Source organism: Momordica charantia (assembly GCF_013281855.1).
Source record: "Momordica charantia cultivar OHB3-1 chromosome 3 unlocalized genomic scaffold, Mcharantia_2.0 BLBB01000003.1, whole genome shotgun sequence".
In the NCBI taxonomy this organism is placed as follows: domain Eukaryota; kingdom Viridiplantae; phylum Streptophyta; class Magnoliopsida; order Cucurbitales; family Cucurbitaceae; genus Momordica; species Momordica charantia.
Window position 1 is genome coordinate 11343606 of NW_028275161.1, and position 18064 is coordinate 11361669.

The 18064-nt window shown below is 34.9% G+C and overlaps 1 protein-coding gene across 1 annotated transcript; it reads right to left on the reverse strand.

Annotated features, from left to right (window-relative positions):
- Positions 1-15017: 15017 nt before the first annotated feature.
- Positions 15018-17255, reverse strand: LOC111019505 (phenolic glucoside malonyltransferase 1). The gene is made up of 2 exons (XM_022295906.2): positions 16587-17255; positions 15018-16060 (listed from the first exon to the last, which is right to left on the reverse strand). Exons 1-2 carry the CDS (start codon positions 17169-17171, stop codon positions 15131-15133), a joined length of 1515 nt encoding a protein of 504 aa, XP_022151598.1. The 5' UTR covers positions 17172-17255; the 3' UTR covers positions 15018-15130.
- Positions 17256-18064: the final 809 nt, after the last annotated feature.

Sequence of the window (18064 nt, forward strand, 5' to 3'; positions counted from 1 at the left end):
ATAGAAAACTGAGTTGTTTCAAACAGAAGAAGAATAAAAGAAAATGAGAGTGAACTATAGGTAGAGAAAAAAAAAATAGAGCTCAAGTTGTTGGTAGAAGGACGCTTGTCCATTTCTAACGATTCTTCTTTTGTTACAGTACTAAGGTCGACTTAGGGATGCAATTGCAAGATCCACCCTTTTTCTTTAGTCAAAGATGGCATTCATTTTAATTTTCCACGATTCCTAATACTCATCTCCATCAGCCAAAGATCATTTGGCATTTTATGCCGACCTGACATCAATAACCACAAACTCAGCCACCTTGGTAAGCTGAGTGTTTCCTTCCCCTAATGTAATAGGGAGATCGATACAGCCCTTAGGAGTGACGAGTTTACCAGTGCGGGCTTCAATTTGTCTCGCCTCCATTCAGGGTTGTGTAGGTTGAGAAGGAGATAATATTTGTTAAGGCACCTTCATCAACCAGAACACAACGAACATTGACATGGTCGATCTAAGGTGCATTAATGACTAAAGTGTCATTATGGTGGGAGGTGAATTCCTTCGAAGTCTTTGTCAAAAAAGGTTATTTGATAAGACTGGAGCTGTGAGCAGGCTGAGCAGACTTCATGTCGAGCTTCCAAATTAGATCTTTCCTCTTGTTACTTGATTGCCCCAACTCAGACCCTGAAAAGTCATATTGATGATTATTGAAGCCCAATCTGAGCGTCTGGGAGGAGACATTGACCTCTCCCTTATAGGCTTATCGATTTTTACCTCCACCGCCCTTGCCGACATGCTTTTTGAAATAACTCCTTTGGACCAGGGTCTCCATTTGCTCCTTCCGGTTGAAGTAGACCTCTCCTTCATAGACTTATCGATATTTACCTCCACTGCCCCTACCAACATGCTTTTTGAAGTAACCCCTTTGGACGAGGGTTCCATTTGCTCCTTCAGGTTGAAGTAGTGGTTCGTCCTTTTCAGGATATCAAGCTTGCTATCCTCAATGTTTGCCAAGATCTCAACAATTGGAACATTAAGAGGTGTGAACTTCTCGAACTTCTCAAGTCGTTCAAACCTCTTTTCAGGACGTCCTCACCAAATCAGAGTGAGAAGTTTGTCTTGTTATCGCCTCTTTATCTTTGGGATGAACTGCGCCTATCGAGCTTTTCATACTTCATGTTCTTGGACTGGACGAGGTCCTCTACATCCATGAACTTATTTGCTCGCTTAATGACCGCCTTGAAGGTCATCTCAAGCTTTTTTTCTCAGTGACCATGTTAAGCGCTCGTGTCTAATCCCTAATGTGAAGGCTAAACACGCTATGTCATTCAAGCAATGAGACACCTAGACCTGCTCGACGAGAAACCTTTCGATGAACTCGTGCAAGGTTTTCTTCTCCCTTTGTCGGATAGAAAGTAGGTTAGTCGTTGAGTGTTCTTTTCCTCCAAACTTAGCTATAAAAGCTTTACACAACTATTTCTAGGTTGTTATGGAGTACAACGTGAGCTACTAGTACCATTTCCTGGCTAAGGTTTGCACTGTGATTAAGAAAGTTTGCACTTCGATCCGTCCAGATAAGCGTGAAAATCCATTATAGACTTGTAAGTTTTTATGTGGTCTCTTGAATCAGTAGATCCATCGAACTTGTTCAACCTCAAGAGCTTACCCTTTTGTAGGAATTGGAGCATTCAAGATCCCCTAGGTGAAAGGTGGCTCCCGTGCTCATCATCACCAGACAATGCTCACCTTGGGCCTTCTTAATGTCATCCCTTAGCTCGCCTTTGACTTTCTTTTCAAGTTGTTCAAGCTGGAGCTGCATGTCTATATTACCCGGTCTTGAGAGCACTGTAGACACTGTATTTGGCCGGATCAAATTTTAATTATTCTTTATTTTTTTATTTAAATATTTTTATTAAAAAAATATAAGATTACTTTATTATTGGTTATAAGCTAAAGTTTAAATTAAATTAAAAAAATTGATTTTATTTCAAAGATTTTTATTTTATTAATAAAATTACAAATTAAAAAATAAAGATTTTATTTTAATTAAATGTTTTTAATAGTTTTTCCCTTTGATTTTTTTCTGGTCAAGATTGTACAGGTATCATTCCCTATGCTCGTAAGGAAGATGAAATTTGAGGCTAAAACACTCTCCTTCCTTTAGTAAAAAATTCATTTTCCATTGTTTCTCTCTATAACTCATCATTTTCATCTCTCTCCTATTTTTTTCCCTCTTTAACAAAGTCTCCTTCTTCCATCTCCTTGATCTCCTCCTCATTCTCACTCCTATTGTTCTTCACCCACAAATGGGTGGCAACACAACATCGGCGGCAGTGACAGCCTCCGACGACCCATCCCGGTGCATCCACGACCAACAATCTGGCGACCTCCACCATTGGTAACTAAATGTGAGTTTTTAAGTTTCTAAAGAAAAGAAATTTTCATTCCATAGCAAAAAGAAATCCCTTGAAAAGGAAAGAGTTTATTTTGAGTTTTAAGCATCCTTTTTAAAATACATAGTAAATAAAGTTTTACTTTAAAATAAAGGATAAAGAAATTAAATTAAGTTTAAATAAGTTTTTGAAAAGAAAATAAAGATTTTGATATTTTAAAATTTGTTTTAAAATAAAAATATTTGTTAAAATTTGTTTTAAAAAGATTTATTTGTTTCGATGGGTTTGTTAGTACACTTTTACATACTTTTAAAACAAATATTTGGAGTTTTGAAGGCTTTTTGAAGAAAAGATTTGCATTTGTAAAAAAAAAAAGTTTTTTAAAGAAAAGATTTGTTTCATATTTTAAAAAATGCTTTTTAAAAATAAGACTCTTTTAAAAGTGAATAAAAGATTTCGTTTAAAGTTTTTTTTAGTTTTAAAAAATAAATTAAAAGTTTTGTTTTTTTAAAAGAAATTAAATTTTGTATCTTAGGGTGTTGCATAGTACTAAGATGCTTGGGGATAAATTTTTATTACCCAAGTTCAAGTCTTTGTTTGCCCAAAATAAAATTATTTTATTTCATTTTTTTATCATTGTTTTTACTAAATAATTATTTTTTATTTATAATTAAAAAATTTTGTTTTTTTAAACAAAATTCAAAAATAAAAAGTTTGTATTTTAAAAAAAGAAATTTATGTTGTATTCTAAGGTGTTGGCACATTGGCAAGGTAGTCGGATATTAACATATAGGACTCAAGTTTGAGTTTTGTGTGCCTCAAATTAAATTAAATTTTATTTATTATTTTTTAATTATTATTATTTCAAAAACTCTAATGACGGGAATTGGAACCTTCCAATATTCTTGAGGTGATAAAATTTTTCTAATGGTCTTCGTCACTCATACCTATTAATTCATATCTTATAACATAAGTGTGAATTAATATAACGTGAGACATCTAAATAAAAAATACAAAAATATTTTCCTTTGGACCAAATAAAATAATAGGATAATTTATGATAAAATGTGGTACCGTTTTTTAACAGGTGTCGTAGGGTGCTAACACCTTCACTACGCTTAGTCAATTCCGAACCAAAATCTATTTTCGCAGACCGAGTTTTCTAAATAGGTGACCAATCACACCTCGTAGATGAATGGTGGCCACTCCAAACCCTTATCTTGAAAGAGACCCTTCAGGGAATGACGTCGGCCGCTCCACTGGAGAGTATTGAGAGTCAAGCCATTTATTGTTGTCATTTACTATCCGTTATAAAATATTTTGGTCTATTCCTTTTTTTATTGCATATTTTGTCTTTTACTTATTTGCTTTTGTAAGTTTGCACTATCATGCATTTCACACAAATTCACAACACTCCTACTCCAAATTTACCTTTTAGGATTAGATCGGAAACTAAGTAGTGTGACCTTCGTGGAATTTCAGTTCTCGTGCAGGCGCATGAAATTCGCCACCCAAGTCGACCATACTGCCATATGGAAGATTTGAGGGCCATTATCCTCTAGGATGCATTAATACATAACTTCACACCATATTCATATTTCATTTTATGTGGGTTGTTATGTTGTTCATGGCATATTGTAAATTAAATGAAAAAAATTAGGGTTGATTTGGAGTTTTAACCATAAGGTTTTAAATGAACCACTTTCTTTTTAATATTAAAAAAAAACATTTGCCTTTTATTTACTCCCATTTGTTCATTATTAATTTGTTATCAACATGCATACATCACATTTATTTTACGTTTTTTGAGTCACATATCTAGTCTACTTCTAAACGAATTTAGAAGTATTGTCTTTCAAAGGGATTATAAATGTCTCTATGTAGGCACGCCAAAGAATTTCAAATTCATTCATTTTTCGATCCAAAACTTAGGACTTAAATCTTACCCTAGAATTAAATGTCATGCGTATTCATGTCTCTCTCTTAGGGTGAGTTAGAGTCTAGAATTGTATTTACATGCACTAATAATTGCATAAATCATGTATCATATCATTAGAGCACTTTGCAGCATTTTTAAAGAAGATTATTTTCCTTCCCGTAAGGAAAATTAAACTAAAAAAAAAACTCTATGTCTTTCTCATGGATCATGCCACTTGTGTTCATATTATAAATTAAAAGAATACATCTTGCATTTATCATTTTACATCACTAAAAAAACTCTATATCATCTTATGCATGCATCATTTCACATGTTCATAATCATTTAAAATTTCCCCTAATTTGTAATCCAACATTCACATCACATCGTCTCATGCATATCAATTTCTATCTTAAAAAAATCAAAATCTGTGCGCATTCTCCATTACATCATGATTAACACGAACTCTTAGAAAAAATAGCTCAAGAACCACATATTTACTATTCTTTATATACAAGGTACATAAAGCAGCATAACATGGAAGAATTTAACGCTGAGCTAAAGAAAATTAGAGATGAAATCCACGAACGGGTCATGGAAGAATTGAATGCAGAGCTAAAGAAAATAAGGAACAAGATTCAAAAACTGGTCATGGAGGTGCAGAATGTAGAGCTAAAGAAGATGAGACAAGATATCGATAAGATTTGGGGCAAGTCACAGAAATTTTCAATGTCTTAAAAACTATTGTTACAGTTGGGGACATTTCTCAACCTAACAATTTATTCGAACCTCATAATTCATCACCTAGAGTGGACCCACCTCTTTGTCAAGCAACAGAGGGTTTTCCCCAACATAATTCCTCACATGAAGCTCAGCTTTCCAAGAAAGGCCAACAAGCTCTTACAATCTGTAAGGTTGAATTTACATTCTAAGATGGACAAATACCAAAGGACAATTACTCATATAATTTAAAAGGTAAAGAAAAAGAAAATGTTACCAATGGAAATGCTGAAGAAACTGGAGAAATTTCTTTTCTAAATCAATACAAGCATGACATAGGTATGACCCACACTCAACGGGGAATGGAAAAATGAAAGTGTAGGGAGATGGAGAGAAGCAACCGAACAGCTGTTAGTGCCTTTAATTGATAAAGAGGCACATCCTGAAAAGAATAGAAGCTCTATTAAAAGGAAAAATTGATAATGCAAAGCAATAGGTCAACATTGATTTTCATAATCTTGTACACGTATGATTCTAGTGCTTCATGTGTGGACCGTCTTCCTTTGAAAACCTAAGCCACCCTTGTACACTTCTTTGAGGTCATCTTTGAGATTGCTAAGATTGAAGGATAGCGAACGACTCATAGCTGGCTAATGTTAAAACGGCAATGAATTTTTTTTTATTCATCCATGATTTAGCTAAGGTTGTAAAAAAGAATTTTAATATGTGGAAATTGAACTATTTTTCTAAAAAGAAAAAGTCAAAATCATACATTCATTCATTCATTCATTCATACATCACTGCATATCATTTGTTAAAAAAAAAAACAAAAAAAAAAATTCCTTTGAAACAGCTCTCCATAAAATAAAATTACATGTTTTGAGATTTTCAATAATAATTTTTATAAAGTCTACTCTTATCACTTTTGTTAGTTGAGACCTTAGCAAGAATCATAAACCAACTATAGTAAGTCACTGGGACAAAAGTTGTGAAAAAAGAAAATGAAAAATGTTAAAAAAAAAGAAAATGGAAAAAAGGTGAAAATTGTGAATGCCGGCAAGGTCCTCAATGAGATATAATCTTTTTCAAAACTCGACCATTTTACCAAGCTTTGTTCTCTGGCTAAATCCCTAACTCAAACCAACTTTATCTCGGTCTTCTTATGTGCTAACCAGCAAACCACCAAATTTCATATCGTGGTAGGGATGTCTTTTGAAGTGAGAATCCAAAACAACTATGTAAAACTTCGAGTCTAGCCCGCTTTGAGTCCAACCTACCTCGAGCCTAGCCTACCAATATATGGTAAATATGGTCAACATTGAGAGTTGACCATTTACTACAAAAAAATCCTTTGCTCAATCAATCACATACAATTTTTGTGATGAATATCCATATTTGTCTACTTACCATAAAAGCCTTTTTTCTAAGCTAGCCATGATAACACACTTTGTGAGCTACATTTCATGAGATTTATATTGAAATTATTTGTTAGTTTTCGTTTCTTCATGACAAATTTAAGCACATAAGATATATTTTGCAGGAATAAAGCATCGGGAGGAAACGAGACATATTTGGATCAAAATGAGAGAAAAATCGGAATTAAAGTGACCAAGATGGAATAACAACAAGATTTGGAGCTAAAAACCCGAGGAGATAGCGCCACGGCACTAGCCTAGAGCGTCGCAGTGCTCCGAAGTTTAAATTTCGCGTTTGTGAATAGTGTAGCGCCATGGCCCTGTATATAGCGCTACGGCGCTGCCGCAATAACTTTATATAAAAATAGGGTTGTGCAGCCGCCAAAAGGGGGAAGTTTTGAAGAGGTTTTATGGCAGTTTGCCTTTTCGGCCAAATTAGAGGGCAAGGAGACCATTGGAGAGCTTAGAAAAGTGATTTTCAATGCTTGGGATCGTGGAGGTCGCTTCGGGGACGGACGATTGACATGTCGAACATAGTTTCTTCTCCTTTCCCTTGATTTTTCTAGTTTTGTTATGGACTTCTCAATGTGATTTTATTGTTTTACATTCAATATGAGAAGCTAAACCTCTTATCTTAGGGATTAATGTAGCCATTGAACGTTATGCATTGATTGTTTTGTTTTCTTGATTGAATGTTTATGAATGTTCTATTTATGCTTCTCTACGCTTCATGCTTTGAATTTACTGGCCATAGATTGATTGATTTTAGACTTGAAATCTTACACTCGGGAGAGGTGGTTTAGAGTTAGAACTGAGATGCATAACTAAAGGGGTTTTAAGATCGGGAGATTTAGAAGTTCTTTAGAGGTCGTTAAAAGACTTGTTCAATAAAGCCTTTACTTGTTATAGAAACTAGATAGGGATATTGGTTTCATAATTGGTAGGGAGAATTAGCTTGCGCTCGGGAGAGGCAGTTGAGATTTGAGAGTTCTTGGCCTATAGAATTTATAATTCGTTCAATCTTGATTAATTAAGTAGTTGGTTCATAGATTCAATAGGTGAAATCAATTCCCTAGGACCTTTCCCCCATTGTTTTTATGTTTATTATTCCATTTTATTTTCTTTGATTATATTCTCCCATTTGATTTTGATTCTCTAAATAAAATTGAGCAATTGTATTTGTGGTACTTGAGTGATCTAGAAACCCAATCCAGAGGACGATATCGGTATTGACTTAACACTTTATTAAAGCTTGACCGGTACCCTTGCGGTAAGCAATTTCTGCTACAAGTCACATCTAATTGTATAGTAAACGTCCAAAATTATCACCTAGTGTTACCCTGAGAACTTTGAAGATAATAAAATAACATTGGGCTCTTATGATCGACTGCTTCATGAATTGGTACTTGTAGTTGCTCAACATCTCCCTATTTTGACTACTTTTTATTCATATCTAAAATTTTCTTCCCAACTCTCTTCCGTCTTGTTCTTTAAGCTTAATCCTTCGTCTATTCTTTTCTTTTGAGTAAAAACTGATTCAAAGATTGAGAATAATGATGAGAATTGGGAAGTTAGCGACCTAAAAAATAGTCTCAAGATATCAGTCTCCTTTGATGAGTTTTGCTTGGGATCAGTTTCATCATGTTACTGGAGCAGCAACAAAGAAATAATTTGGAACAGCAGTCAGGGTTGCAAAAGGCGACTACGCATGATCATCTTTTTTATATGTGATTGCACCCTATTTTCTTTGTAAAAAAGGTTATGTTTGGCAAAAAAAAAAATAAAGATAAAAAATAAAAAAAAACAAAAAAAAAGAGAAAAAAATATGAAAGGTCCAAGGCTATGACAATTCTTTAGTTCAATGACTGGGCAATCAACATAGATCAACAACAGCAGTTTCAAAGGCTTTAAGATCCTCTTTACAAATTTTCAAACTGGGACAAAGTCGAGCAATGCTACAATGGGCAAAATGGTAACTAGATTATACAAAGCTTTGAGATAAAAGACATCTTCATTTCTCTTCTCACAGTTTTGAGAAGTCTTCAACATTTACAAAGTGTACTCTACAACATCCTAAGAGCTACACTTTGAGAAAAAGAGAGGTCCTTTACATTTAAAGTAGACCACAACAACATTTCCATGAAGAAAATAACATGTGGCTTGAATGATGATTTCATCAAATGTCTCCATCTAAGCTCAAAAAAGGAGTGAGGTCATGAGAAGAATTCTTGGGAAAGTTATGCAATCAATTCTCAAGGTTATTTATCCAAAGAAATTGGATCATTTTAACTCTTTTTCTTACCAAAGCTTTAAAAAAAAATCTAGTCTCTTATTGATCAAAAGATTTGACAAACTACCCTCAAATACTTGTTTCCCTTTTCTTTAAAAAAGGGAAGTTCGCAAACTTTCATTCATTGTTAATCTTTAATGAAAAATCATGATCTCCACTCCCACTTGCTCCTAATTCAAATTCGTTGTCTCGTATCCGACCTTCTTATCAATTATAAGGCCAAAGTTATGAAGCAGTTTAATCAATCAAGATGTACAATGTTATGAGTTACCTTTGATTGTTCTCTAAATTGGCACATGAGTTACCTCTACAAAAGAAACCCACCAAGCCTGCTATGGTTGGGAAATTATCTTAATGTGTATATCTCTTATCAAGTGAACACATTCATTAAAAAAGAAAAAAGAAAAAAAAAGAAAGCAAAGAAAATAAATAAATAAGTTGACAAATTTCCTCCAATGTCGACATTATTGTTTTTCTTTGCTAAATATTTGCTAATAAGATGGATGAGAGTAGACAAAAGATAATATCTTTATCAAATATGGAAAAACTTTTTGTTCTCTCAACCATATTTTCACAAATTATGCATTCACATTACTTGCATACATATTATTCGAAAATATAAATCGTTTTCATATCATGGTTAAATTATTAAAATTTAAGTATCATACATTGTGCATTCATAATCACATTTAATTATTTGAGCTAAAACAAAAATGAGTATCATGCATACATGTTGCATCCATCTAGCTTTCAGTAGGCATATACATTATTGCATCATTATATCATGTATTCACAGTCAAATAATTGGTTTAAGCCAAAAGCAAAATAGAGTATATATATATATATTGTCAATTGCATGGCTTTATCATGCATATGCATCATTTATCATGCATTCAAAGTCAAATAATTGGTTTAAGCCAGAGCAAAAAAAATAGAATATATGTTCTATACATTGTCAATTGCATTCTCACTCTACAAAATTAATTAAGGAACATCATCTCTACTTATCATTCATGACATTGTGGCAATGCACATTTGTAGATGCACCCATCATTCTTGTAAACATCATTTACGATAAGTACTGCATACTACCATTGAAAGTTCGCAATCGCATGAACACGTGGTTTTCGTTAATCTTATCGCCATGCGTCAAGTGCGCATCTCATGCATTTAGGCAAGTTTAGGAGAATTTCTAATCCTCCTAAAGTGGAAAATTGCATTTTAATATATTGGAGGTAGTTTTCTACTTCACACGTGGCACATCCGGTTGGAAGAGAAAAGCACGCGTGCCTTTAAGTCTATGAAGCCAAGTTTTATCACCTCGGTATTTCGACGTCTACCGAGCCGATGCCCGTTATGGCTGAACCGACCAAGATCTCCTTTGGTCCCATTCCCATTCTTTGTTTGAACTGACCTAGATATGCCTTTCTCAGCACATATTCCGACAAACTCCATGACAGCACGTCGTGATTTACACTTATCTTAAAGAGCCATTGAGACCTTGTCGGGAATCCTATCAGAGACCTCACCTATATATAGAAATCATTTGCCTCTATCCCAGGTACGCGAACAGTGTATTTTCTCTCGAATACGACTTGAATTTTTCCTGACTTGGGCATCAGGAGTGTTTTCTCTTGCAAGTCTCTAGCTCAGCACATTTCAGCTCATCCTCAAGGTCATCCTTTCATCCGAGTCGAGCTCGCAAGCTTGGTAATTTCTATCATTCAGTTAAAATGAACCTGATCCAAGTCAAGGTCAAAGCTTGTGTTAAAGTCAGATCCGTTGCATTTTCTCATTCGGCTAAATCGAACCCGATCCAAGTCGAGGTCAAAGCCTGTATTAAAGCCAGGTCCGTTGCATTTTATTATTTAATTAAATCGAACCTCATCCAAGTCAGGGTCGAAGCCTGTTGTTTAATCCAGGCCCGTTACATTTTCTCTTTCGCTTAAACCAAACCCGATCCAAGTCGAGGTCCAAGCCTGTGTTAAAGCCAGGTCCTTTGATTATATCTTTCGGTTAAATCGAACCTGATCCAAGTCGAGGTCGAAGCTTGTGTTAAAGCCAAGTCCATTGCATTATATTTTTTGGTTAAATCAAACCTGATTTAAGTCGAGGTCGAAGCCTGTGTTAAAGCCAGGCCCATTGCATTTTATCATTCGGTTAAATCAAACCCGATCCAAGTCGAGGTCGAAGCTTGTTATTAAAGTCAGGTCCATTGCATTTTCTCATTCAGTTAAATCGAACCCGATCCAAGTCGAGATCGAAGCATGTGTTAAAGCCAAGTCCTTTGCATTATATATTTTGGTTAAATCGAACCCGATCCAAGTCGAGATCGAAGCCTGTGTTAAAGCCAGGTCCGTTGCATTTTCTCTTTCTGTTAAATCGAATCCGATTAAGTCGAGGTCGAAGCCTGTGTTAAAGCCAGGTCTGTTGCATTCTATCATTCGGTTAAATCGAACCCAAACCAGGTTGAGGTCGAAGCCTGTTGTTAAAGTCAGGTCCATAGCATTTTCTCTTTAGGTTAAATCGAACCCGTTCCAAGTTGAGGTTGAAGCCTGTGTTAAAGCCAGGTCCATTGCATTTTATCTTTCGGTTAAATCGAACTTGATCCAAGTCGAGGTCGAAGCCTGTGTTAAAGCCAGGTCTATTGTATTTTCTCTCTCGGTTAAATCGAACCTGATCCAAGTCGAGATCGAAGCCTGTGTTAAAGCCAGGTCCATTGTATTTTATCTTTCGGTTAAATAGAAATTGATCCAAGTCGAGGTCGAAGCTTGTGTTAAAGCCAGATCCGTTACATTTTCTCATTCGGTTAAATCGAACTTGATCCAAGTCGAGGTTGAAGCCTGTGTTAAAGCTAGGTCCGTTGCATTTTATTATTCGGTTAAATCGAACCCGATCCAAGTCGAGGTCAAAGTCTATGTTTAAGCCAGGTCTGTTGCATTTTATCATTTGGTTAAATCGAACCCGATCCAAGTCGTGGTCGAAGCCCGTGTTAAAGCCAGGTCCGTTGCATTTTCTCATTCGGTTAAATCGAACTTGATCCAAGTCGAGGTCGAAGCATGTGTTAAAGCCAGGTTCGTTGCATCTTATCTTCGGTTAAATCGAATCCGATCCAAGATCGAGGTTGAAGCCTGTGTCAAGTACAGGTCTTGGTGTCTTGCTCCATCTGTATCATGTCTTCTTTTAATAAAATTTTTGTCTTCCTAATACTTTGTTTTTTTTGCTTTGTCTACCCTTTCAGTTCTGCAAGGATACACAAATGGGAGCAAGCTGTAGACACCATATTTTGCCTGGTTAAATTTTAATTATTTTTTATTTTTTATTTTTATTTAAATATTTTCGTTAAAAAAAACTATAAGATTACTTTATTATTGGTTATAAGCTAAAGTTTAAATTAAATTAAAAAAATTGATTTTGTTTCAAAGATTTTTATTTTATTAATAAAATTATAAATTAAAAAATAAAGATTTTATTTTAGTAAAATGTTTTTAACTGTTTTTTCCATTTGATTTTTTCCTGGTCAAGATTCTACAGGTGGTACCATTCTCTATTCTTTCCCTCCCTTATTTTCTCTGGTTTTACTTGATTCATGGGGTTACCATTGGGTTTTTTAGTATTTAAGGGAAGGTTTTAACACAAAGAAGACAGCAGAGTAAGGAAGATGAAATTTGAGGCTAAACACTCTCCTTCCTTTAGTAAAAAAATCATTTTCCCTTCTTTCTCTCTAAAACCCATCATTTTCATCCCTCTCCTACCTTTTTCTCTTTTTAACAAAGTCTCCTTCGTCCATCTCCTTCTCCTCCTCCTTCTCACTCCCATTTTTCTTCACCCATGAACGGGTGGCAGCACAACATTCGCGGCAGTGACAGCCTCCGACGATCCATCCAGGTGCATCCACGACCAACAATCCGGCGGCCTCCACCATCTGTAAGTAAAGGTGAGTTTTTAAGTTTCTAAAGAAAAGAAACTTTCATTCCATAGCAAAAAGAAATCCTTTGAAAGGGAAAGAGTTTGTTTTAAGTTTTAAGCATCTTTTTTAAAATGCAAAGTACTTTAAATAAAGGATAAAACAATTAAATTAAGTTAAATAAGTTTTTGAAAAGAAAATAAAGATTTTGAGATTTTAAAATTTTAAAATTTGTTTTAAAATAAAAAGATTTTAAAGATTTTTTAAAATTTGTTTTAAAAAGATTTATTTGTTTTGATGACTTTGTAGTACACTTTTACATACTTTTAAAATAAATATTCGGAGTTTTGAAGGCTTTTTGAAGAAAAGATTTGCATTTGTAAAAAAGAAATTTTTTAAAGAAAAGATTTGTTTCATATTTTAAAAAATGTTTTTTAAAAATTAAAAGTTTTGTTTTCTTTAAATAAGTCTCTTTTAAAAGTGAATAAAAGATTTCGTTTAAAGTATTGCATCTTAGTGTGTTCATAGTGGTAAGATGCATGGGGATAAATTTTCATGACTCAAGTTAAAGTCTTTGCTTGCCTAAAATAAATTTATTTTATTTCATTGTTTTTACTAAATAATTATTTTAAATAAAAGATTTTTTTCTTTTTAAATAAAAAAATTTCGTTTTTTTTAAATAAAATTCAAAACTACGAAGTTTGTATTTTAAAAAAGAAACATAGGTTGTATTATAAGGTGTTGGTACATTGGCAAAGTAGTTGGATGTTAATATACTTGGCTCAAGTTGAGTCTTGTGTGCCTCAAATTAAATTAAATTTTATTTATTATTTTTTAATTAATTATTATTTCAAAAACTCCAATGACGGAATTGGAACTCTCCAATATTCTTGAGGTGATAAAATTTTTCTAATGGCCTTTATGCCTCTTATACCTATTTATTCATAACAAAGTGTGAATTAATATAACGTGATAAAATGTGGTACCATTTTTAAAGGGGTGTCGTAGGGTGCTAACACCTTCACTACGCTCAGTCGACTCCTGAACCAAAATCTATTTTCACAGACCAAGGATTTTAAATAGGTGACCAATCACACCTCGTAGATAATTGGTGGCGACTCCAAACCCTTATCTCGAAAGTGGCCCTTTAGGGGAAGTTGGGCCTCCTCATTGTTGACAAAATCTCTACGCCCTTACTAGTACTAGTAAAGGGGCTCTTCGACCAAGGGGCGCGTTGTATCGAATTAAACCACATGCTCCACCGGTGACGTCGGCCGCTCCGCGTCGCGATGATGTTGCGACAAGCACGATTGTGATTTAAGGTCTTTCGTAGGTATTCATCCTCTTTTTGTGATTACTGCATTGAAAAGAATGAGCACAGGTACCCCTTAACTCGACGTTTGTCATTCCCTCCAAGCACCAACTTGGAGGTAGTTCATTCGCTTTCCTCTTTCCTTTCGTAGGATCATGCAGGATCTCATCTTCCGACAACTCGAGAAGGAGCACTCCGACACTCTGCAAGGCTGACATCACTGCCTCCATCCGTGTTTACATATGAGCAACGTGGGCTTATACGTTAGCCATCGAAGGCTTGTTGACAAGCATAGAGGTGTTTTGCGGGAGTGTGCCCTAGTTTTGGGCTAGCTTCTTCCCCTTTGGAGGCTTGCATGCAGGGGCTTCCACATCCTTTGGATCATGAGGATTGGGGGTAGGGCTTGGGTCCCCATAATATTGTTACTTGAACCTTGACAACCGTCTGTCATAGCCAACTTGGTGAAGTGTTGACTTGTTTAGCCGTCGAATTCCAATAGAGGATGCCAAATGTTTATGTCGAATCCTGTCGGGTCTGAGATCCGTGTGAGGTGACTATCTGATCTGAGCAAAGCAAAGCGAGCTATGTAACACGACATGCACTCAAATAAGAAACACTCTGACGCTTAAGTCAATCAAATATCCAAATCCCTAAGTCATGTTTCAGATAGAATTGCGCACATGATTGAGTAGAGTGATGGTGTATTTATAGGGGTTAGATGAGAATCTTTCTGTTACAACAACCATTAGTTTGTTACTAAAGTTGTTGAACAGTTGCCAACTGTCTTTTAAGGTTGTCGGTTTCCCAACTCGGGCCAGCCAACTTAGGTACATTTGCGTTGCCTAGGGTTCCAAGTGTCGTCTAGCGAGCTGACAGATCGGTGTCATGAGGTCAATCGTGAACCTAATTTTCAATCCATGTGGCATGCTATATTTTACCACCAACTTATTTTTGCCATATTATTAGAAGATAAGTAAAAGAGTCACTTAAAACCCATTGTTATATCAAGAGAGTGCCAGAATTCTGGATATAAGATGATCTAATACATATTTAAAAATAAAATTTATAACTTCAAATTAATTAAACAAAATATGAATCTTACTCTATTCCATGAAAGAAACACTCCAACATAAACTAGTCTCATAATAAATACCAAAATGTAACAAGACTAATAATTATGTTTGCCTATAATTTCAAAGACACTCGAAACCTTTACCAAATAGAGCAACAAAATTTTCCATTTCATTTCTTTCCCTAACCACTCCAATCTCTATTCCGCCATCACCATTTGGAGTATCTGATAACGAAAAAACAGATGATGACTCAGCCGACGCTATTTCCACCTTTCTTGGCTTTCCCCACCCAAAATCTGCACTATAAACTTCAAATCTAGGCGATCCAGAAATGGAAATAATGCCTTTTGGTTGAGAATAATCACTGGTCATTGCAGCCATTGATGAGCACCAAGTCTCTGCCCCCTTCAATGCTGTTTCTCCCAAATTTCTAATAGCTTCGGAGATTGCCTCGCTCGCCACAACTATTCCATTTTCACCCAAAAGCTCACTTCTTTCCAGTAAAACAAAACCAGCAACCAAACAATTACCGAAGTAATTTAAAGGCACTGGCGGTTTCAAACGAGATCTCGCATCAGCAGCAAATGCGAACACAAACTTTCCATCACTTAAACCTTCAGACTTGGCGGTGCACACGCAAAGGTAAGCAGTTGCCAAAGCAAATGAAGATACGTGGTGATCATTCTCCTCATTGTTCTCTCGCTTTTTCAGGACCCATTGCCTTAGCTTTTGCAGGTTTTTGCGAGTGAATTCAAGAGTGCATCGGATTAAACCAGGGGGAGTTTTGGGTAGTTTAAGGTTCAGGCTCCTGTTGTTGGGTCCTTCCAAATTCTGCCATACGTTTGCATAGATCGCCGACAGACCTGCCGCATCGTCGATAACCGACCTGTCGTAGAACGGCATCGCCTCGATGGTTGGAATAGGCGAGGATCCTCCAAGATTGCAAATACGAGCCCATGTCTTTACAAACGAAGTCACGGTTCTTCCATCCATAATTGCATGATGGTTAGTTATTCCAATGGAAAACCCTCTATTTTGAAGTGAAGTCACCTGTGTTGGAGAATATAAAATAAATGATTGAAGGTTTAAACAGTACTCATTTCTGTAGTTTAAAATTTTGTCAATTTTAATTAGCTGCTTTACTTTTGAAATTTTCATTTTGATCCTTTATACTTTTAATTTAAGAAGTATTCGATTTGGTCGGATATTTTCTTTTTTATCTAGTTTTCTCTATAATTATTTTCAACCCAAATCTATACTCAATAGTTAATTTTTAGAAATAAACCGATTTTTGTTGGGTATAAAATTTATGTTAAAATTTTGCAACAAGAAAAAAATAGTCACCTTTTGATAGTAGGGATCAAAAAGACATTTTAAAATATTAAAAATTAAATTGAATAAAAGTTGAGATTACATGTAATATAATAAACCAAAACAAAAATTACATAAAATCATGATTTAATATATCCAAATCTAATTTAAACTTTTGAATTGACCAGTGATTTAACATGACGTCATAAGCAAAGCATATAAATAATTAACTTATCAGCTTAAATTTTTTAATTGAGTTAATAACCTGAATAGCAATCACTGCAGCACGATCATTAAACACAGACAACTGCGAGACAAGAGGATGATATTGAGTAACCTCACGAAAGCCATTACCGGAAAGATGGTAAAAGTCAGCATCAGACTCGGCCACCGTCAACAAAACGCCATCACCTTCGACGAACTCGACGGTTGGGCCAGTGGAACCTTTTGGCCAAACGAGGTTACCAGCGAGAGGAAGATAGTGGCGAAGAGCAAGAGCGAGAGAGCTTTTGAGATTTGGAACAATGGCGTCGAGAAAAGAGGTGTCGGTGGACGATAATTCGTAGAAGAACAGGCGTTGGATCGGATGGAACCTCAGCCATAGAATGTCGAAGAAGGTAAGAGGAAGAGACGACGAGGGCGCAGGTGAATCCTCCGCCGTCGGAGGAGCCACCCTACAGATCTCGATTATCTTCACAGATCTAAGATCACCAACCATGGCAGCTCTACTGAAACTTTTGAGAGTATGGAGAGGCAAAGGATCTCCATTTAACCTGGGGACGTGGATGGACTTTCCAAGGCTCCCATGACGTATTAGCTTTCGTTTTTCCTTTTTGTTTTGGCTTCTCATCCGGCAATGAAAGATAGTTACGGAAGGGTTTTCCAATGGTATTTTGACGAATAATGTCTTTGTTTATTTTTCTTTTCTTCTCTTACTTTTGGCTAATAGGAAGATAACATTGACTTTGCCTCTCACAAGAGAGGAAAAACAAAAGGAAAGAAAGAAATGTATTTTATTAAAAACAGTTACTTGTTTTCCACGGCAAGTAAGTCTGAACGCTTTCGTTTTCGGTTTCTCCTCTCCTATTTCGTTTCGTTTCGTTTCTTATATTTAAATTTTAAGTCCTAAAAAAAATATTTAATTTGATAACAAAAAAAGATTATTTATTATATATTTAATTTTTTCTATTTTTATTTTTTAATTTTTTAATGCAAGAATTTGTAGAAGTGGAGATAACACATAACATATATTTAAATTTAATATATATAATATAAAAAGATATAACATATATGTGAAGAATGGGATTGAATAAAGAAATATCATTTACAATCTAAATTTCTTCCGTACAAAAATCTAAATTTTGAGTTTTTATTAATTTTAAGTTTTAAATAAAAGAATAAATTTAAAATATTTTTAATTTTAAAATTAGAAAATATAGAAAAAGAATTAGCATTTTGGTAATCATGAGAATCCAGAGAAGAACCTGAGGATTACAACTGCATGCTTACTCAACAGATCTGAGGATTCGTTCAAATCAAATAATTCATAATATATATTATTTTGATGTGAAACTTTTCTTGTAGAGATAAATAAAAAGAAACGAAAATAGGAGGAATGAACCTATTTTTTTTAGTTTACAAAATTAGCTCCTGTTTCTAGAAAAGTTTCAATTTTAGAAACCAGAAAAGCAAAAAAGTGTGAAAAAAATAATTTAAAACGGAAATATTATCAAATGGACTCGT

Excerpts from the sequence above, each read along its gene's own strand:
- LOC111019505 (XM_022295906.2), bottom strand. The coding sequence starts at position 17,171 with ATGAGAAGCCAAAACAAAAAGGAAAAACGAAAGCTAATACGTCATGGG. Across the intron at positions 16,061-16,586 it reads CTGCAGTGATTGCTATTCAG|GTGACTTCACTTCAAAATAG; the intron begins GTTATTAACTCA and ends TCTCCAACACAG.